Source organism: Leuresthes tenuis, unplaced genomic scaffold (genome assembly GCF_036924035.1).
Source record: "Leuresthes tenuis unplaced genomic scaffold, fLeuTen1.0.hap1 SCAF_16, whole genome shotgun sequence".
Taxonomy (NCBI): domain Eukaryota; kingdom Metazoa; phylum Chordata; class Actinopteri; order Atheriniformes; family Atherinopsidae; genus Leuresthes; species Leuresthes tenuis.
In genome coordinates this window covers 15,481,923-15,505,346 of record NW_027325370.1, presented here as the reverse complement: position 1 = coordinate 15,505,346, position 23,424 = coordinate 15,481,923, and the positions used below count along the sequence as shown (strand labels likewise).

General features: G+C 37.2%; 1 protein-coding gene across 1 annotated transcript in view; it reads left to right on the top strand.

Moving 5' to 3' along the window:
• Positions 1-23,424, top strand: part of vstm2l (V-set and transmembrane domain containing 2 like) — a 42,669-nt gene that overhangs the window by 13,069 nt on the left and 6,176 nt on the right. The window contains exon 2 of the mRNA XM_072367830.1: positions 23,153-23,322. Within this exon, the coding sequence (XP_072223931.1) occupies positions 23,153-23,322 (170 nt within the window). The remainder of the gene's footprint in view (positions 1-23,152; positions 23,323-23,424) is intronic.

Below are 23,424 nucleotides of genomic sequence, written 5' to 3'. Positions count from 1 at the left end.
AATCTCTGGTATAAAGATACTCAATGACATGCAGAGTGTAAAAAGGCACAAGGCTGAATTATGTTTAGTACTGTTCACCCAGTCCAGAAAAGTCAAAACTAAACAAAGCAAGCCACAAGAGAATTTTTGTATTCCTCCCTGGTGAAGCTTCCACTCATATGAACATAGCCACAGCATGCTCAATAATGTTTGCTGCCCCTGGCCATTTTCAGAGAGGGTTATCCATTATAATGTTTCAGCAGTGACCAGCCCTAATTACACCATGTTTGAGAGCCTCTCTTCTATACTGCGGACCTGTGTGAGTGCAGAGAAAAGGTGTGTGTGTTTGTGTGCAGCTTATGAATGTCTCTGCAGCCAGAGGTTGGTTTTGCAGTCACTAAAATTTCAGTCAAATTAACCAGCATACATCTGCTGTTGCACTAAGTATTTTTGCCTGCCTGCAAACACACACAAACACTTGAATCCAATCATTCTCTTTGCCTCTTTTAGCCAGCTGCCAGGGATTCATATATTCTGTCTTTCATGTCCAACTAATAGGCTCTTGGCCATCTTCGAGGCCCTCCGTGGTATTTACAAAGGCCTGCTGAGTTTGACAGTTTGGTACCTGTGAGCTGTATAGAATGAAGCGCATAGAAGCACATACACAAACACACTAAAAGCATAAAACTCATCTCAGTGTGATGGAGAGCAAATGTATTTTCGCAGTGCAATTTTTAATGGTTGGTTGTGCTTCAGATGACAGTAGTCCAGACAGATACAGTGTTGCTCCAATATTGCAAATGTTGTCAATGGTTTAAGCTGAATTTATCATAAGTGCCTTGGAATGATTAATTAATCAAACAAGCATTTTAAATTAAGCCCCTGAAATGCCTAAATTAATAGATAAAATGAACTAAAATTCAATTCCTCAAGGTGGTTGCTTGCTTTCTCTACCTATCTAAAACCAGAGATATGAGATAAGGTCATAAAAACAGAAACATTAGAGGGGATCCATTGGCAGAGACCATCATATTCATATTCATATTTTTTTATGTGAACTTACAAGAAAATAATTATTGTGTTTTTAAAGAAGAGGTTCATGTCTATTAGTTATTTGATGTCATTCATTAAATCAATGCTCCATTCAGACATAACTGACTGGTTCAGTCGCCAACTTATTCAATCCCTCTCAAAGTATCCTTGGGCAAGATTGTGAACCAAACATTGCCCATCAATGTGTTTATAAATTGTAAGTAATTTTGAAATCAATGGTCAGCTTAATGATTAAACTGCCAATTATTTAAGCCACAATCTTTGATTCTTTAAATCTTTAATTAAATACCATTTGTCACCTTTTTTTTCTTCCCACTGTTGCCAAGTGCTTAAAACCAGGAAGTTTTGGGGTTCTCTAAATGTAAATGTAAATGAGATGACTTAATGTTGTAAAAATTCACTATATAAATACAACTGAATCTAACAGAATTGAAAGAAAAGCTAATTAAGACTGTAAGAATGGAATATTGTAAAAAAAATAAAATAAAAATTGAGGTAGAGAAATCTTTTACATTCAAGGCTTCTTCTGCAGGACAGTTAGGGAGAAAGAACAGCAAAGCACCTGAAAGCTGTGCAATATGAGATATTTCATAGCTGAGACCAATTGAGAATATTATCTCACAGCAGAAAGGCAGTGGTTGAGGCTGCTCCGAACTTTGCTTAACTGTCCCTCGAGTGAATTTCAGTCTGCATCTGGCAGTGGAGCTCAGAGAGGGATAGTTTGGTCAGAGAGGATGCAGCTCAATATTGGAAGTACATTGCCCTAAACATGACACACTATCAGTGATGAAAGCATGCTGCAAATTCAGCTGAATTGCTACCAGAGGGATGCTTTAACCATGAAACTGCTCAGTGCTGAAGCTATAACCCTCGACAAGGGATTAGTTATGAGAATATTGCATATCAAATCACCTTTTGACTGGAGGGATGTTTTTTTTTTTCACAGCAGACACGCTACAGTAGCCATTTTGATTTCTTTCCAGTGCATTTTTGCTTAAATATTCTCAGGATCTCAAAATGGTACGGGAGTTCACAATGGCATCAACATCACCACATATCAGAAAATCAAATATGTCCCCCCCAGTGCAACATTTTGTCGTTTCTGTAGAGCCACAACTCTGCTATATATACATAATGTTGACCTCTTACAGCAATCTTTAAACATCTTTTATCCTCTAGCACCGATTTATAGGGGTTATCTGTAATTGTGATTGTTTGTGCTGGAATATAGAGTACAATGAGCAGTATGTTTTATCATTATGTAACACATACATAATAGATACAATAAGTAAATAAGAATTTAAAAATAAATGAAACAGTTGCTGACACTGCATTGAAATTCGGCCAAGTTGTATCAGTTTAAATCATCACCATATGTGAACTGAGCCATCTAATGGACGTGTCGCTAGTTCTAATTCTAATTTTTTTTTTTATTATCCCAACAATAAAGATTGTTTTGATCAACTGCAAGAAGAAATCATGTTTGTTTTTTTGTTTTTTTGTTTTTTTGTGGTTAGACTAAAGAGGAGACATCCTACGAGTGATGTGTAGACTCTGATGTAGGTAAGACAGAGGGGAAATACCCTCCTGGAATCTAGATACTTGTGGTGTCAGAGCAATTAGCTCATATGGAAGAATTAGCTCATCAGCTAAATCAGCTATAAACGCTATGGCTAAGGATTGTCACTCTGAATCTGCAAGACACCACCTACAGTCTCAGAGTAGCAAGATGAGTAATGTAGAAGACTGGAGAAACCAACCTTGAATACTTACTGAGTGGGGTTTTCCAGCTACTAAGCAAATTTCTCCCCAAAAATTGCCACTAAATCGGAAACCAGAAGACTATTATACCCCGGGAAATTCATTGTAGTCGTCATAGCAACGACAAGAATGGAGTAACAAGATAGGTGCAACAACAAGAATATAAGAATATTAAAATAATGATAATAATTGAATAAGTTGATTGCTAAGACTGACACTGTTTCAATGATTTATCTGAGTGACGTTGCAAGTATGAGATGCCATGTCGGTTGATAGGTCATTATATTGGCTAATGCAAGAGCAATCAATTGGCTCTAATTGGCTTGAATTGGACCGTATCTTTGAAGTGCCTTGAGATGACATTTGCTGTGATTTGCCATATAAATAAAACTGAATTGAGTTGGATGTAGGTTAAACAGCAAGTTTTATGCTTGTGTGTTTTCTCTCTGTCCTGCTCTTGCAATTCCTGTCAATGCGTCTCACTTTTCACTGGGCAAATGTAAGGAGTCCGCGCCCACTGTTTAACATAACTGTGAGTTATGAAAGTTGTTGGTGACCCACTGGATCCAGTGCCAGCAGGTCTGAGCCTATTCCTTATGTCAAGCCAAAAGCTTACATTATCCAGTACTATGATTTTTTCTTAAAGTGAATACTTTATCATTCTGATGATTCCACATGCATACGACCTTGCATGATTTAGCGTCCTCTTTTTGACAATTGCTCTTTGGTTCACACATTTAAAGTGTAATAACCCTAATATGTGAACTTGCCACTGCATGGTGTTGCATAGTCAGTTTTGCAGAGTGAAAGGAAACAGGGAAGGTCATCTGGTGGGCAAGGTCAGATTGGTATATTCATAGAGTCACTGAATGTCCATACCCTAGCTATTTTAAGGTCATAAGACTTTGAATATGTGCTGCTCCTAGCCAAAATATACAAGGAAAGAAATGAATCACTGCTGGAGTGGGACTTTAAAAGAATAAACATAGGACATGAGGAAATGGATCATTCTTTCTCAATTTTCATTCAAACTTTATTGGAAACTTTCCAGTTTAATGCAGATGGCGTTGCAGTTTTCAAAATAATTACTATTTCATTATATTTAAACAGCTAATTTGAAATTATATACTCTTTTTTTAGCTTAGATATTATTGTGCTTTTAACAGTGAGCTGATAAGCTGAGATGTTGCTCTGTTGTCCTGAGCTGTGCAATACGTCAAGCTCATTAGTTCAACCAAATTGTGGTTTCAGGAAGACAAACACTGCAAATGAAATCTCCTCCAAATGAAGCTTAGCATCGCTGCTGCAAATAGATTACAACTGAGGGGTTGTATTCCCAACGTCGGCTCTGATTAGCACCGCTAAGACGCCACTCATTCTGTTTTTAGAGTGAGATGTTGCTGTGCGACAGCTCAGCATCTCTGAGGGGGCTTGATGTGTCGTGTTCCTATTAGATGTGACACTTTTCATGCCTGTTATTCTTTTTTTAATCTGCTTTGTGAATGTGTGAAAGTCATGTTCTTCTTTCTTTTTTATCTTGCCAGTCTTTCTTGGCTGTGTATCACACTTCTCTCACCCTCCTCTTTTCCTCCTTCCTTTCCCCTCTTTCTACATGTGGCGGAGATGTCACTGATATGGTAGCCACCAAAAAGACGAGACAATCCAATGCTGACGCATGCAGGGTAGAGTGTTTTTTTTCACCCCCTCATCAAGTGTGATTTACTTTAAGAATTTGGGTAACTTTTGAAAAGTAGGCCAGGTTTTTGTTTCCCCTCTCGGCTCATACTGAGGATGTCTGGAGTCCTAAGGTGCTTTAATGTTTAATGTCTAATGATTTTTTTTTCTATATGTAATAAGCTGCACCAAACTGAGTCGGCAGTTATTTAAAAATTATGCTTCCCACCTCCCTGTCTGTACGAGTTAATCACACAAATGTGTTTAAAGATTGTTTAACAATTTCCTTTATTTATTTATATATATATCTACATGGACTGCAATAAATTGCAACCCTCCCAGACACCAGCAAGTGTTGGTGCACTCCTGGTTATCGCCTACAGTCATTGTCTGTCCACCCACTTCACTAAGGCTTGTTTTATTAGACACAAAGATCTAGTAGCTTTCTTTTATTTTTTTGATGAAACTGCTTTCTGATGAACAAAAACAGCCAACACTCCAACCTAAATGATATGTAAGTGTTATTCTAATCAGAAGGAATTTCCCAGCTTTCCAAGTAAATGCGGTAAAAGGAGGCAGACATAAAAGATTTTGGTAATAACAAAATGCAAACACCTTATCCATTTGATTTACATGCAGGACAGTTAAAAGCGTACTTTGTTTCAGTGACAATTTTAAATAGTGTTTTTAATTCACATTCATTTTTTTTAATGTGCCCTCACTGTTCCTACTATATCCCACAGTTTGAAATGAATAGTTAAGGTTGTAGTGAGCAACAATAACAAATATTTATGTGAAAAATTATCACACCATTTAGGCAATATGCATTTATTAGAATGCAATCACTGTGCTTAATTAATTGTTGTGTTTGTATGACCTTATAATGAAGAATTTGATTATATGTGCACTACTACTATATGGGAACTTCTATTCTATTTCTGATGCTTTCAGCCATTAAACCCATTAAAGGCACTTAGAAGGCACTTAGAAGAGTACTGTTCAGAGAGGGATAAAGAAGAAGAAAGTGGAACAATCAGTGGTTGTGGGTGCTGTTTTGTGAAAAGTTTGAGGGTGCACATTTGAGAAATTGTGCTGATCATATATTACAGGCAACAGTGCGTTAAACAATCTCATCAAAGAGGCGAAAACATTAGGCATGAAAACATGTCTCCTTGTCAAGTCATGTAGCTAACTGATATAGTTAGTTGCCAAATAATAGGTGGGCTGGATGTGAGATGGCTGCTAAAAAGGGCAGTTTTCCATTCATTCAATAAAAAAAAAAATCAGAAAAATCAAGAAGACATAATTAAACTTTAATAATAACTTAAGGTTCTGACTTTTATGTTTCTTGTATGGCAACCATGACATCCATATTGATGTAGAATAAAAATAATTTTGTGAAATCAGCCTTTCTAAATGCAGGTGCAAATTGGCTGCATTGTTGTTTGCAGCCATAATTTGTTTTACCTTTTGAAATGTAGTGATAACAAGCACTGCAGAATATATTCCACATTTTTTGTTTATTGGTTACTATAATGTTGCAAAGAAAAAATCAAAGCAGGACAGAAGGATGGATGGCATTTGGCAAGGAGATAGTTCCAGTCACTCTATGATGAGCACACAATGCAGGATTGTACCAGTCCAAAATAATCTTAACTTCTGTTTGGACAGTTTGGACAGACACCACTAATTCTTTCTGGCCTCACAGTCCCAGCATCATTAAGCTTAATCACATTCTTCCACAGTATAAAAAGTGTTGACTCATATCACCTAATAATTTAGTGGCTTTATTTGTACTGAGAGAAAAAAGAAAAGAGGGAGAATTTGTCCTTTTATTGTTTCATTTTTGTAAAATCTAAGCTCAAATGACTATGAAATACTTGACAATATGTGAAGCTGCTTTGCAGCACTATTGGAATTTGTGTTAGCAAGACTAAGATAAGTTTGGAAAGCAGTATCTCAGACCTTTTATCTTGGCAGTTGACAGCCTCATGCTACAGTCCTGTTCTATATTGCTCCACCACTATCAGAGCAATGAAACCTTATTCACTGCTCATTTATCAGATTTTAAAATGGCAGAAAAATTGTTTTATAGAGTGTAAGGGAGCCTCCCAAAACTAAAATTCATCAGTGCGAGTTCAGGATTATTTTTTTCAGATATTTTACTTTAAGGATTTATCAAATCCGAGGATATTAATTGTCATTCACTGATGTCAGTTAAAGTTTTTTTGGTTATTAGTCGGTCACAGAAAGTCCATGAACATTTTAATACCAAATCTGCTAATCCATCCATTATGATTTAAGTGTGTTAAATGCTTTTTTATATATTTTTTTCAGTGACAAAACTCGTTAATTGGTGATTTTTTTTTTCTGTGAGTAGATACTGTAGTGCAAATGCAGAAATTACAGTTGAGAGCACTAGATTTTCTTTTCCTCTAAAGTTAACTCAAATAATATACAAATATAAAAGTCACCCAGCCAAATCCAATACACTAAAGCCTCACAAATATGAGCATTACATCAGATGTTTTAGGCTCACTAACAACCTTGCCAATTCATGACTTCACACTGAGAAGATGAATTAATTCATTTTCATCTAACCCTAACCCTAACCCCGGGCAATGCAAGAGCAATCAAATTTGATTAATATTCATCAAAGCCGCTTGTTATAACTGGTTCAAATAAGCACAGAAGCAAAGAAGTTATTGTTGTCAAACTATTCAAGCTTATGAGGGCTTGGTTTCTGCAGAAGGAAAAGGCAGGAGAACATCAAGGATATTTTTGTGAAGTATTTCTAAAATGTATTGCCCTTACTGACATCTTTGCACAACTCCTAACAGGTAGGATATATATGATTTGAGATAGACATACATTTCTATATCTAAAATAATGAAAGACTTATAAATCAGACCCCTAAAAGCTGAATCAAAAGTGTATCTTTGTGCAGATGTTTGTCCAGTTCCTGTTGATTTCCTGCTTTGAGGTTCATGACAAACAACCCTCCAAAATACAAAATGAAGGCTGTCGTCCTTCACTTTTTCCAGCCAGAGATGTGACACACAAAGCAAGCCCTCATATTCTTGTCCATGTTTGTCTGCACTGTTGCCTCTCCCACCTCCATCTTCCTGGATATAAAGTTCCCAGGATGCTCTCTCTGTCTCTGTGTTTGATTACATTAATTCTATGATGAAGCTAAGCGGCAGTCTGTCCTGTAATCTCGATCATTCATCAATGTCAGCCATAATAGAGGCAGAGAGGAAAAGGAGTGTAAAGAAAGGCTTGTGGGTAAACCTCCTGTGACTGGTTATACATCTGCTGGTGGATGTGTGTGCAAATCAAACCACCTTAGACTATATGTTTTGCTTTATTTTGTCTTATATGTGCGTGCAGGAATATATACTTCCATGGAGTGAGGGTCAGTTAGCCGTGTTTCTCTGTGTGGGCAGGTGTGTCTATACGTGCTATAGTCTATAGTTCACTCATTTATCCGTGCTGTCAGCTGGCCCCACGAGACCTTCGCTTGCACAACAGTAACCTGCAGGGAAGAGGAGAATGAGGAGGAAGAGCAAGAGAATAGCAAGGATGGAGGAGGAGGATTGCAAGAACAAGGTGTGAGTTGTGTGAAAGGAAATTTCACCACTCTCTGCCAGACACTGAGGCTCACTTCCAGCTGTCCTGTCTACCTAACATCCCACCACCACCTCCTCCCCCTTCTCCCTGTTGCTGACTGTATGCCTCCAGCTTTGGACACAAAAGCTCTTGCCATTCTAGCTTTTAACTGTGCGGAGATAATGGGAGACCATTTTGGCTCCTTGCAAACAGCTCTGTGTAACTTTCAATAGTGTGCTTTCAGTCAGACCCAACAGAGCATATCTCATTCTCTGTGTCAAAAAAAGCTGTCCATTTCCCTATATTATCATACATCATCTCCGTACTCCATAAATGTTCCCTTTACAATGTGCTGAAAACAGAGATTCAAACAGTTCCCAACTATTTCCACTGAAATTTACAGACTTATTATATTACAAACATATATTTCTAGGTTTTTGATAAAGATACAGATATGCCCAAAATATAGACAGCACAATTAAGGTCAAGCCATAATGGTTAAGTGTAAATATTAATGCTGTATGGATCATGCTTACAGTAGAGGTACACATCGTTTTCTGTAAAAGAAGGTGTTCTCATATCCAGTAGTTTTGGGAAAAGTGCTTTGAAGCTCAGCTACTTAGTATGTCCTCTTCACCAAAAACATGCCCATGGTGCACATGTCGAAGGATACACAACCTCTAGTAGTCATTAGAGCATGTGCAGTGTAGAAGCCAGCGATGAGGGTGACAGTCGCATTGTAAAAAAGAATGTATTTTAGCCCTAATGAAGATAATTTTCTCATCCTACCCAAATAGTTTTGAATTCTAACCCCAACCAAGTAAAGTTATTGACTACAGTCCATCAGGAAGTGACAAAAGTGTTTTAGTTCAGTATTGCGTCACTGACAGAACGGGACTCAGAAGTGAAAAAAAAAAAGTTTTTGTCATGTGTTGGTCTCCGTCTTGCATTATACTGAAGTGTATGATTAAAAGTGGTGTGGCTTCCACCCCCCCTTCTTCCTCCATACAAGAACTTTGTAGCCACTTGATTGAAAGACAGGAGAACTGTGTCAGTTTCAAGCTAGAAAACCTCATATGAGTCTCTTGCCACCTATATAGATTGAAGGATGTGTTATAGCTATCTGATGGGGGAGTACCAGATTGATCCTGCTCTGATCTTTCCTGGTCGTTTCCTGATTCTACCGGCATTAAGATTTCGGCTTGTTGGCAGCTCAGAACCTAACTGTAATGTCTGGTATTTGCTGTGTGCTGTGTAGAACTGGATAAACAGCTCAAGAGGCTCACGTAACATTTTATGCAGGAGCTTTGAAAGGATGAATTTTTTCTTTGGTCTCACAATGTCAGGACCTGAGGGATTGTTAGTCCCAGACATGTCTGACGCCATGCTGTTTATCTTTAACATAAAGCCACAATACAGCCTCAGCTGTATTTTGTGTTTAATGCTAATGTACAATTACCAGCTTGCTCACACAATAAACAAACGTTATAGTCTACAATGAGGAGCTAAAAAACCTGACATTATAATTACTGGCAAACTGATGTTGGCATTTTAAATGTCTGCAACATTTTGCAGAAAAGCACAGCTTCACTGTCAAAGTAACATTGCTGATACAACTATTATTTACTGCATAATTTGATTTATTCAAATCCCAGAATTTACTTGTCCTTCATTTATTATTGGAAACTGTTGACTCCTCATATGTTTGTTTGTATGCTTGCTTGTAGAGGATTAACACATGTTTGCATGTTCAGTAAACCAGCTCTCCAGAGACTATTAGGATATAAATTATGTCTCCGTAATTGCCGGAATTCATGAACTGGTAAAATGATGCGGTGCAACTAAATCTAGAAATAAAACATAAATGCATACATACAGTAGTTTATAAAGTAACAAAATCTGTAGGTCTTGAAAGAGGAAAGTGCCTGTAATTCTTTGTAAATGTTCCTCCCACATAACTGTCACTGTGGGCGTTTGCTTGTATTTATGGAGTCAGGAGAAAGCAGTAATTTCTAAAACCACTGTATTCTGTCAGTAATCATTTGTGGGTGTGTTTTTCACTTTGTTGTTGCTTTTGTAATGCATTATACTTGTAGGAGTACATTTCTGTAATGCATGTAAAGGCAATAGGGACTAACATGGATAGTAAGCCTTTGCTTTAACCCATCCTCCCTCCATCCACAAACTTTTCCTCCTTCTGTTCCACATCAGCCCCAGCTGTGAAAGCATACCTTAAGCTGGAAACCTGTGGTGCCTGGATTTAGCTTGTGCAGCTGTCAATTCCAATCTTTTTCCATGTGTCTGTGCAGGAGAGGATACTCCAGGGTACTTTAGAGAGGATAGGGAGATTAGATCCAGAGTGCTGATATCTCCTGTCTCTTGCCCGCTACCTCTCCTCTCAGCCGTTGTTGCCTTACCCTGGAGAATAGGCTGACGGAGGCAGCCGTTAAAGTGGCAGAGGAAGAAAGATAGTCCCTGTTGAGATTTCTGCAGGCCTAGTCCTTTCATTTTGCTTCTTCTCTTCCTTCTGACTTCATCATCTTCTCTTCTGCGTCCCTCTTTGAAAGTCATGCCATATGCTGCTACAGACTAAAAAAATAAAAATAAAGAACAATGTTGTGCTTCACTATATGAATTCTATGAATATGCTGCTTGGCTGCTGTTGTCTTAGCACTGGGTATTGTGATGAAAATATAGCAGTATTTCTCAGTGGGAGCTGCTATAGATTCACCTTGGAGATGGCTTTATTGATCCCTCTATCTCTTGGGATGAGCTACACTAACCTCACATTCATTGATGGATTGCTCTGCGAGGTCTTTTAATTGCTGTGTTCTTGTCCACTGTGATGGTGGAAACAGCTAAATTGAAGCTTTGGATGAAGCTGACATGTGAGGAGAAATTCTGCTTAGTATATATAAATTGAGACAATAGACATGCAGACATTTGCACGGTCTATGTTGCTGTGCACAAACAGCCAGGATAACAATAGTTTGTGTGCTGCTTATTAAGAATTAGCCAGATAATGATTGGCATTCATCAGCCTAACCATGTGGCTGTTTGGATATAATGAAAATTCTTTGTTGACTCTGATGCTCAGAAGCCTTTCTAATTTCTAATATTTCATCTTTTACTTTTCTATCAGTAGGATAGCCTTTCGGATAGAACTGGCACATAACATCTCGTCAACGAGAGAGAGTAGTGTACAGTCATTCACGTTATCCAGAGGGTGAAAAGCTGCGGAACTGATTGATCCACAGATCTTTTGTTAAAGCTACTTATGCATAGAGGTTATGAAATAGCCATTGCACAAAAATGATCATATCTGGGTTTATCTGAACCACTCAAAGTTTTCATTATCTTTTCAGGCCACTCGTGTGAATCCATGTTGTGTGTTGTAAGTAGCTTGTTTCAAGTGACTTTGCTTAATTAACTTAAACCAGTATTGCGATAGACTGAATAGTCATTAACTTGAAATTTTGTTACATTTAGATATGCCCATCTGTGACTTTTTGATATGCTTCACCACTCAAATTCATTTCTATTTATATATCACCAACAATGTAATTTTTTCATAATGGCACACAGACATAATAAGTAAAGATCGTGACTTGCAACACAATTACTTTTTTTTTTTTTTTTTTTTGTTCAAGTTGGCTAGATTTCATCTGACAACCAGCACTTGTTGCTATGTAGGGTGAATGCATTTGTAGTAAATCCCCCTGGGCTCAAGCATCTGTCGAGTGAATGCAGTGCTGTGTAAAGAAAACAACTTTTTCCACACAGGCAACCAAATGTGCACGAGGGCTTATTATTTTCATCTCCGGGTGCAACTCTCACCAGTAGAAAATTATTTATGTATTACATGTTATATTTAGGGAGACAACAAAAATAAAAAAAGATGATATTGCTCCACAATTTTAGTCTCATGTCTTGCGTATGTTATTAAGTCACTAATACCCCAGAACGGCTCATAAACACAATGGCATTTACACACAGCTCTTTGAAGTTCATATCATCCATCACTGTTTTATGGCTAGTTAGCTCAGCTCCTGCTGTACTGACCACACACATCCCGCAGGGCATTTTCACCGAAGCTTGTAAAAATCATTTCACACCTCACCATAATGTGTCCTTTTAAATAACTTCTATAAGCTGAGATACGGTTGGTACCTGTCTTTTCATTTTATTCTCAGTTTGGATTAAACAAGATTTATGATAATTGTTGTACTTCCCACCACAATTGAGCACAAAGTAACAAATAAAATCTGAAATGTAGAATATTCTTACATAAATTTGTTCCATGACGCTTTCAAACTTATCACTTTAACTGGTCAAGCGACCTTCACTACATGGGTGGCCATGCGTGACAAACTGTAGATGAAGGAATCACTGGCCTTTCTCAGGAAAGTCCATTTTCATTATGTTTTGAAATTAATCTCTGTTTCCATACCTCAAAACTATTTTGCATTTATTATACAGTCGAAACACTTTATTTCATACTGATGTTTGGACTGCTGATTAAAATGTAATAGGCACAGAAAATTCCAAAGAATTCATTTGTGGTTCTTCATTAGCGAGTCTGCAAAAAAAAAAAAGAAAAAGAAAAGGAGAGAAAAACACTTCATGTTCCAAAGAGACAAAACAATCTTGTGAATTCTGCTTGCTCAAGCTGGTTTGTGTTTGAGTTTGCTTGAGCTTAATGCTTCCGGCAGGTTCTCTTTGTAACTGATGGCAGCTGTTTAGCACTGAACTGTTTAGAAGCTCATTATTAGACCATGAAGCTTGTTATGAGGCCATGTGAGAGACTCGTTACTCGCTAATTATTTCTGAAGAGCTGCCTGGCAAGTTTGGATAGAAATGAAAAGAGAGTCATAGAGAGATATACAGCAGGTACAGCAGGAGGATGGATGCTGTGCTGCAAGGAGAGAGATCAGATGTTTGCAACTCCCTGTGAGTATTAACCTATTGGGATATGAGCAGAAATTATTAGAATCTGATTTTAGTTTGTGACAATTTAGAGGTGTTGTAATTAAGTCACACGCACATAAACAGTATGTATATTTATATGTATAGTGAAGTGTCCACACAAGACTCTGTAACAAGATTGTAGCTGTAGTTGATGATTCATGGCCAGAGCAAGGAGGGAAAGGGACTCAAATATACTGAGGGAGCAATTGGCTAATGAAAGGCAGGTGGCGGTGTTTAGCTTAATGAATCCACGTGTAAAACAAGAACAGGAAGCGAGCTGAACATGTACACATTCATTAAGCACAAAGCAACATTATCACTAATTTGCTGACATGTTTCTCTCATATTTTTCCAATATCTGGTTTTCTTTTAGCTTTCTTTTTCAAACCCAGAAGTACCCAAAGGATCGGGGTTGCTTTTAGCAACTAAACTTCCGCTTTCTGCTGACTTTGTCTATCTGTTATAGCATACGGTGTGTTTCTTAAAGATGTTTTGCTTAATTAAAATAGACTGAAAGGCTGTTAAGAGAAAGGACTTTCAGATTACAGGGTTATTTGGTCTTTAGATTATTCCACGCAGAACAATAATAGTACAGAATAATAATACAATAATAATACAGAATGATAATACAGAACAACAATGAGAATATATGCAGTTACTAGCAATATCTTGTAAGCTTACTTTGTGCACATTATACAGTCTAATAAACTTCTGACAGCACTTTAAAGAAGTGGGAAACTGTATGCTATTGCCTCACGAGTGTCTTCATGTCTAAACTCTTTACACCGTAACTTTCAGTTACTGTCATCAGTATGTTAACTCTTTAAATGTCACTTGCTCTGATGTCTCAGTGTCCTCTTTGGTTTCATGGTCCTACTCTTTTATATAGTTATAGACAGTATGAACATGTTGCAATATATATGAATAGGCTGTAGATAGATGATTTTAACAGTGACTGAAAGACATCTTAATACACTCAACTGGGATAATACAATAATTAGGAAAACAACAGGTGAAAATGTAAATAAGCTGTCTTTAGTGACACGTTTTGAAATCGTGCAATGTGGAGTAAAATTGACCACAACTACCGGTAGTTATAATGCAAATGTTTACATCCTTAAGTACCCCATCCTGCTCAAAGTGTTGATAATTTATCACTGACTTGTAGGAGGCTGTGCTTCTCACTGTTTCCAGTATTTCTAGTGAAGAAAGGATAAATTGCACTGGCATGTTTTTTATGCATTCACTACGGACAGAAATGGCAGCAGCTCAAGTTTTGAATTTCTTTTTGTTTCAGTCAGAGGCTGTGAGCCAGAAAAGTGATGTGGTCCTAAAGAGTAATATAAGGCATCTGCTGGATAAGATTCATGTTACTGCATTATCCCTGGTACTCATAATGGAGAGGAAAGATTGATGTTTCAAAGCTAATATAGCAACAGAGAAAGGTTTCCTTTTAGATTGTTTGCATTTGGTAAAGGCATGGTGTATATCACACTCAAAGAAATGTGGGTAAAATCAAAATGATAACAATGTATTAAAAAGGTTTTGTCCTTGCAAATTAGCGTGTCATTTACTGTCATGGAATAATGATCATTCTGTGTTCAATAGGTTATTGTTAATCTATTGTGCACATTCTTTTGGTGCGGCTCTCCAGTCACCTGCTGTTGCTCTCAGACCTGTATAGTGAAACAAGAGATCACCTAAGCACATTGATCTCAAACTGCTTTGCTCTACAAGGGCGAAGTTATTGCTCTAAACTTTGCTCGCAGTGTTTTGCTGTGAGGGAGTAATCTCTAAGTGATGATGTTGTAATCATTTCTGGTGCAGAGGTGGTATGTTTGTTGTGTTGAATTACAAAACAGAAAAAAGGGAAGACTTGTCCTGGTGCTCTTACTGAACCCTCTAGCTAAGGAAGCCAGATTCTCCTTTCAACCTTGTTCATTTAATCAAGAGGGAAAACACTGTTTGACCTGTGCTATGTGGAAGCTGGCGGCAGCTGGGATTGGGGCCAAAACAGCAGGAAACTGAACTCAAGTGGTGAGGCTGGCAAAGCCATGGGTGGTGAAGATCCACACACACACACACACACACACACACACAGACAGTACATGAGCATGTCCAAACTGTATTCCATTATGAATAAGTAAATGGATGCAGAAAATGTGAAGAGGAATGCATACACATAAGCATGCAGTGATGGTAAACAGGAAAGGATATTCTCTTTCAGTTGTAAAGTTTAAAGTGTCTGAACATTAAAAGAAAGAGAAAGTGTGTTCATTAAGGTGTGTAAGGTTGTGTTTATAATTGTGGTTTGGTACCTTGGTCTAGGCCAAAGCAGAAATTAGTCCTGGCCCACTTTGCCATCCTTGCTCACTTGCTGTTCACACAGTCATATTATTTCATTACACCTGTGGAGAAAGTCACACCCTGATTGAACAGCTTCACTCTTCAGGTGTAATTTTCTAAATCAAAATGTTGGACAAATTTGTTTGGTCACACAATGTAACTCTCTAAGCCAACCGACTTCAACATTTTTGTGCTAGAAACCTCGAAAATGTCTGACTGCCCCTTAAACTCCAATACAAAAGCAGAGCAGGATTTTCAGTGAAAAACAAAAATGACTCCGTTTTGAACTCAACCATATGTTAACATTTTCCTACACCTGAAACAGATACCACATTGATGTTTGTGTGGGAAAGTCTCACAGTGCTCAATAAATCCATGTCTTCAAAATTCACAGTTTTTGCCTCAACAGCAAGTTTGTCTTAACAAAGTTTTGTAAAGTTTCCTTCTGACTCGGTTGGAATGATATACCTTGCATCACCGTGGCAACCTCAGCTGCAGATAAGACCTCAGAGTTGATGGACACTTGATAATAATCATCTATTTACACAAACTTTGGTGGCATCGAGTTAAGCTTTTAAGCAGTAAGCAAGAGAAATGGGAAGGGTAGTTTCAGCAGTGGAATTATTATTGCATAATCTGTGTAACATGGGGTTAAAACAGCAGTACTTTCAGTCTGTGGGCTGCAGAATTGATTATGTCCTCTGTCCTCAAATATCGTTGAAAGTTTTTAAACTTTAGTTTAGAAGAGCCGCTCTTCTTGCTGGGTCTGACTTATGACTTTCTTGTGGAGAGGAAAGTGAGAAAAGTGAATTACCCCCTATAACTTTGTAAGGATTTTTTTGTAAAGATTTTAGTGGTTCATATTCTTGTCTATTATACATTTTGACAATGCAGATGTCTGATCTGTCCAAATTCCCATCTACAGCATGACAACACCATGGGGTTTATCTGCATTCAGAGATGTTAGAAACCATATTTTGCAGCAAGGAGAATAAGGCAGACTCGGGCAACACCCGGAAAATCCATTACCATTGGTACATGAAAAGATATCCATTACGGAATATTAACTTAATTAGTGTTTTATGGAAAATATAATTCTATTTAGCTGCAATAAGTTGAACAATGTAGCAACATATGTCCTTCTTTTTCTTAGAATGTAATGGAAGATTCACACACATCAGCACAATTACCTTTAAAATAGTTTAGAGAGGAGCATAACTTTGTAGCTACCAAATCTATTTCAGGGAGCTGAAAAAGCTCTTGAGAGTACAGTAGACGGCCCTCTGCACCGCCAGCCATCTTGTACGCTGAACAGCATTGACATTCAGAGGCTGATGTCGCCGGATGCCCGAACATGATGGATTCAGATTGAGAGCAGGAAAGGCACAGAGAGGCTTGGTGTTGCCAGAGCTCTTATGGGTAACAAAAACAGACTGCTGTGGCAGTGCGTTATGGTCCTGAAAGGAGCAAGTCTAGGTTATACAAACCCTCAGGCAATATGCATGGAAGCAAAAGCATGACGGGCCTCTCAGTATCCCTCGTTAGGCAACTGTCAATGATATATGAGCACAAGCAAAGTGATTCATTTTTTTTATTGTACAGTGAAGCTGAAGTGAAGTGAGCAGCACAAAAGTTTTATCTGTATAATCTTCAAGTTTTTAAAGTTTTACGGTTTGGAGGATTGGAGGTTCAACCGTATTACAATCTGCAACTTTGCTCCCAGATGTCACAAAATCCTGCTGCTTTTCCTTTAAAGTCAGAATCCCGTTCATAACAGTGATAATCTCAAAATGTTCTCCATATCATGCATCTACTATATTTCCCACTGTCATCTATTTTACAGCTATTTGAGAGTTGGACTCTAGAGAGTTATATTTGTATTGTATATATTTAGAGTAAATTAATTAATTTTTATGGTGAATGTAGCAGAACTAAACTTGATTTTAATTACCCTAATGCAAGGTTATTTAGCTTAAACATCAAGAATCACCAGTATAATCATTTAAACAAAACTTAAGATAACTACCTTATTTTATTTCTCAGATGCTGACATTCTGCAAATTCTCAACCAAGTAGATCTCTAGCTGAACTTTATGTTTAAAAAAAGCTAGAAAGGGTAGTGAAGCTCAGATATGCAGAAGTAATTTTTAGCCCGTGTCGTATCATAGCTATAATTACCACATTCACTTTCTGAAAGAAAGAAATCAACTATCAGTGGTGCCCCTGCAGCTTTTTCTGCCCACAGCTATCAGCTATCTCACACATTGCCCCGCGCTTCACCCACCCTTATTTTCACACACACAGTCTCATATTAATTCCTTTTTTTATTCTTTCAATATATTAGCCTCTCACAAATATGCAGAGCCTTACTCTCATTAACACCCACTCATTATTTCAATCTCTGGTGATGATTTATTTTCCCGATCACTGCGCAAACACATAGTCTCTTTTTCTCTTATTAATTTCCCTGTCTATCTCCCCATCCTGCCAGGGTAAATGGGTTGACACGAGGTCTGACTTGGCTGTTGCACTGCAGGCTTTAGTGCACTGACTTGAGAAGTTGCCCGAGAGCCTTTCACTGTTTATCTCGAGGATAATGATAATTCTTCAGGGCAAACAAACCCAAATCATCATGGTCTTTTACAGCCTCAGTAATGACAGTGGATATTAGATATGGCTACTTTTAAGAGATTCAGCACTTAAGAGCCACATGTTTGAGTCACTGTCATACAAGAATCAATGGAACATAAAGATTTGCAGAGTAGCAATAGATAATTTAATTCAACATGATAACGTCAGATTCTCCTGTAATTTGTGTCTATTTTCCCAGCTTTAAAGCAGTTTTTGAATAATCAAACGTGTGGAAAATATTAAGAATTTAAAAAAAAAACATCTTTTACTGAAAAAAACCAGGCTACGCTCAGATTAGCATGTGCTCTGTGGATTTTGTAAGATGCTGTGTGAGATTTATCTCTTATACATTTTAATAGACTCATGATGACTATTAAATTTTCCTGCGGTATCCAAATGAGGGAATCATCAGGCCATGTGCTTGTATTGTGCACTGTGGGTTTCAGACCTAAGTGGGAAAAGACAGATTATCATTGCTGAGAGCAACTTCAGAGACACCGTCTCTTACACAGCAGTTTTTATGTCTCGGCTTTGAATATTATCTACAAGGGAGAGGCTGTGGGCATTGTTGTTGGATGTATAATGTCAAATCGATACCTTGTGCGTCTCATATTTCACAAATGAAGAATACAAGCAGATTTGATCAATGTACAAGAGGGATGTATGACTGTAGGCTTGTATTGCTCACGTAATATGAGAGATCCATAGAGCAGTGTCACTGGGTGACATTTATCTATAAAGATGAAAATCAGCACTCTGTTGGCACAGGATTGACACATCTCATTGACTGAATGATCTGTAGGTGGGAGATCATGGTAAAGGTTAAGGATCTTATAGTTTATAGAAGTCTTTTGAATAGCTCAATAATTGAAAATACATACTATTCTTACAGAAGAGCTCAGAGACAGATACAGCAGACTCCAGTCATTTTAAATAGCAGCATAGAAAATCACATGGTACTGTTTTTCCTTTGGAATACATATTGCTGGATTTCAAAACAGTGAAAACACAAATTATGAAGTCATTTCAAGAAAAATTCCATGTGATAGATGGAGAATATTAGGACAGGTTATATATATAAGACAAGCGTTTGATTTCATTACACATTTTAATAATTCATTTAAAAGTTCAGAGGTGTCTCTTGTAAACTAATGGAGCAATCAGAGGCTGTGGGGATTTCAGTGGAGAGTGACAAGAGTGAAAAGATGATAAAAAAAAAAGTGTTTTCTTTGAATATAGTAACTGACGTTGGAACGTTTTTGAATGAAGGTGCAGAAGGAGCTCTGCGACAGACTCGTGTCCTGTCCAGGGTGTACCCCGATGGCAGCTGTGTTTGGCTCTGGCCCCTCGGTGAACCTGAATAGGATTAAGCGAGTATGGAAAAAGGATGAATGGATGGATAAAATTTAGAAACTCTAAAAGGAAAAAGAAAACATTTTGAATACCTAAAAAAAAAAGTAAAAAAAACTTTTGGTCACTGTTGGACTACATAATTGAGTGTATTCAATATATAATACATGACATATAGAAAAAAATATACAAAATGTGAATAATTGATTTATGGAAACTTCACAAACATACTAAAAGAAAGTAAAGAACAAATAACAGCCACATACTAATACAATAGTCTCGAATACTCCCTTTAAAACCAACAATTTGCATATTTTCAAATGCAGATATACTCAACAAGCTGATTGACTCCTTTCCCATTACAAAAAACTGAGGGGTTATGCTGATTCATTCAAATTATTTCTCCCAGGAGAGTCTGGTAGATTATTACAAGTGAAGGAGATGGCATCCAACTGTCTTACAGCAGTGGACCACAATTACTGACAAGAATAACTTTCAGAGAAAAATTGCTTTATTCTTTACTTGACTTGACTGTGCAGACAGGTAAATTGGGTCCATTGTGGTAAATTGGTGCCCCTGTCAGTTTCAGAGCATCCATGTGAAACTTTTTAGTTGGGAAATGTTTGTTTTTGAAACCGACTTTGTGGCTTTGCTCATTCTTGCAGCTCAGAGCACAGTGATAATTAGTGTATCCACCCAGGTGTTATGTTTATATCACTGCCAATCACAGCTGGAGTGATACATCCCATGGCTACATTGCAGAGTCATTTGAAGCAAGGCTAAACCCTTTCCCACTTAAGACAAAAGCCAAATGTTGGTGTAGATTCTTAGTTATCCAAGTCAGGGTATTTGAAGTTCTTCAGTGGAAGGTAACTGGACTTCTTTAGTTGGTTCTTGATGATGTTGCACCTCTCATTAAGCTGAGGACAAGGCCCATGAGTAGAACAGTGTGTAGTCCATCTATGACATCAGAGCACTCCAACTAACCAAACTACAACTGGAAATGAGAAATTTAAATATGCATATATTTTTGGTTTATGGGGGATTAAAAACAAATATCCACACTCATTTTGGTGTATAAAGGTTACATTGCTATGTTTAACTATTATTGATGACGCCAATCCGACTATGCCAGTTGAAAACTTATACATTTGTTCTTTAATTTGTTCTTGACTTCCTTCTTAAGCAATTCCATTTCTCCATTTGTGCACAAACATCATCTGGATAGAATTAAAAAGGCTCAGTAAGTAAATGTAAATGTAAATTTATTTATACAGCTCTTCACAACTATCCATTTCGGTGTACCAAAGTGCTTTACAGCAGATAATAAACAAAGAAAAGAATAAGTAAAAAACAATAAAATAACAGTAAAAGCAATAAAATACAGCAAAATTTAATAAGATAAGATAAAAGTGTCACCATACTACTGGGTATTAAACGCCATCAGAAATAAGTAGGTTTTTAGCCTAGATTTAAGTAGGGCATTAAACTTAGCCAAGGCAACATGTTAATCATAAAGAAGCTATTGCTAAAAATTGCTGTTTCATGGTTTCTATTTACTTTATTATCCTGAATTTCTCTGATGTTTTTAGCTTTAAGCTACTATATTTGGAAGGTTTTCTGCTTTTTGAATATCAAACTTGACATATTCACTTAGAAGTAAAATTCTGACCTCAATTGAGATGGATGCCTCATTTAGATTCCCGAGGTCAGTGGTATTTGTGTTGACTGTTTTGTGAGACAGTTGATTACATACTGTCATGTAAAGAATTAAGTACACCTAATATTATTTGAGATTCCATTTTGATATATTTGGAAAAATATTTGATCCACTTAAAATGGTGGATAGAGATGTACATAGACCTGAAGAAAACCATGAAGAAATTGGCTTTTTTTTTTCCCATCGGTCACTAATCAAAAGAATAAATGAACAAATAATCAACAAATGTAGACATTTTCTGTGACTTCTGATGCAATTTCCCTCTCAGAAAAAAAACAAAAACTTTTTGTAGGCTTCAGTATACTTGGATTAAGGTTATTGCTCAGCAATCTTTCATGATGATTCCTACAGTTGCAAAACGTTTGGGAGTTTTCTTACATGATGTGCTTAATGCATACTTCAAGCCTGATATGGTCAAAATACAAAAGTAACTAAAGCAGAGAAAGGACAGAATTAACATTAATTAGTTTCATGGAGTTTGTGTTTATTCCTCTTATTACAATGCTTTATCAATATGTACAATTTATCAATGACAAACTGCATTGTAGGCATTTTATTTTCTGTGATTATCTATGAATAGCTGCAGACATGTATGGTGGATAAGAATAATGCTGGGTGTTCTTGTGTTGTTGGAGGATCTGGTATTTTAATAAATTATGTTATTAAACTTAAGTATGGAACTCGTCATTTTGTCACAGTCAAATGATTAATTAAGAGACTTGTTAAAGAACTCTGTAGAGTTATGAAGCAATGCTTCCTTTAGATTTAAATGGATGTTTGATCCTTTTTTGCTTTGCCAGCTATTTATTTACTATTTACTCACAATCCTTTTCTGAAGCCAGATATCTGCTGCATTTACAATTATCATTTGACTGATTTTCAGGTGCTGGAGACACATAATGCTATAAAAGCTGATTCAGTCTAATGGAGCCTCCTAATAGACAGCTCATGCAGGAAAGTTAGTTATGGAGTTCAAACAAAAGCTCCTTCTAAGTGTGCCAGTATCTTTTCTTGAATGTAGGGTTAGACATTTTGAAATATATACTTATTCACTTTCTTGCCAAGAATCAGATTAGAATATTGATCGCCTCGTGAGAGATGGCCACTCGTGTCTGTGTAGGAAATATGAGACTGCAGACAAGCAGCTACAGTAGCATAGGGAACCTTACAGTGATGACAACACTGAGGTCAACAATGACTAAGCAACCCATGGAGTAATCCAGTCTATAACTGCCAATAAAACTTATTTTTCCACAGTTTTATGGTACGGATGAAAAAAAAAAAAAGAAGAGGAATGTTTTAATTTGTGAGCTGCTGAGGTTGTTGGAAAGTGGCAGTGAGCCTGGATGTGTGTTTCACAGGCGTCATGCAAAGTAAACCTGTCCTGGATGTCTTGAAAAGATCTCGAACACTCTCTAATGATACGTTTAAACTGGATGTAAAAGTTTTTACCATTGTAACAATTGTCATTACCATAACAGTGTGTTTTATTGGTCACAGCAATGTAACCAAAAAGGAAACTGTTTGGGAATGCATCAAGAACATTACAGTGCATGGTTGCCAGTTTTCTTTGTTGCCTTGCATCATCATTCATGACTATACTCTATTGATGCTGATCTTATCAATAACACTCTTTGAAAGTCTTACATTAATTAATTTAATCTGATTAATTTTCCTCCTATAACCCTGTTAGGATTTCAGGGCTGACATAAAGTAGATTGTTTGAAATAATCTATGAAACTTACAAATATTCAAATTGACTTCTTTATCTTAATGAAAACCCTCATAAAGGCCAAAACATTTTGTTTGTTGTGATTTTTATATCTTGTTTGATATCCAAATGTTGCTTTACATGTTTGTTTGTTTTTCAATCTGACAAGAATAGCACTAAGGAGGGGAAACCCTAACTGTTAAACAAGTACAAGAAAGATGTTATCGATTTATAAAGATGTCTTAACAGTTTTGGTGGAGGCTCTATAGGGCAGACTCCTCTTTCCATCTGCACTGAAAGCCAACAACAAGAACTAATTTGTTAAACATGTCTCTTCTGTGTCTGTACAGCCATGTTCACAGAGATGCCTCATGATATGACTGCCCAGAGAGGCCAGGATGTTGAGATGGCCTGCTCCTTCAGAGGAGCGGGAACACCATCCTATTCACTGGAGATCCAGTGGTGGTACATCAGGAACCATCTGGACTGGATGGACCGACAACCCTGGACAAATAATGAGGTAGGTTCACAATAGGAACTCTGTGTAAATGCCTCTTTATGTACTGGACAGCTCTCTATTGGGCTTCAGCTTAAGTGTTATATACACTCTTTATTACTAATT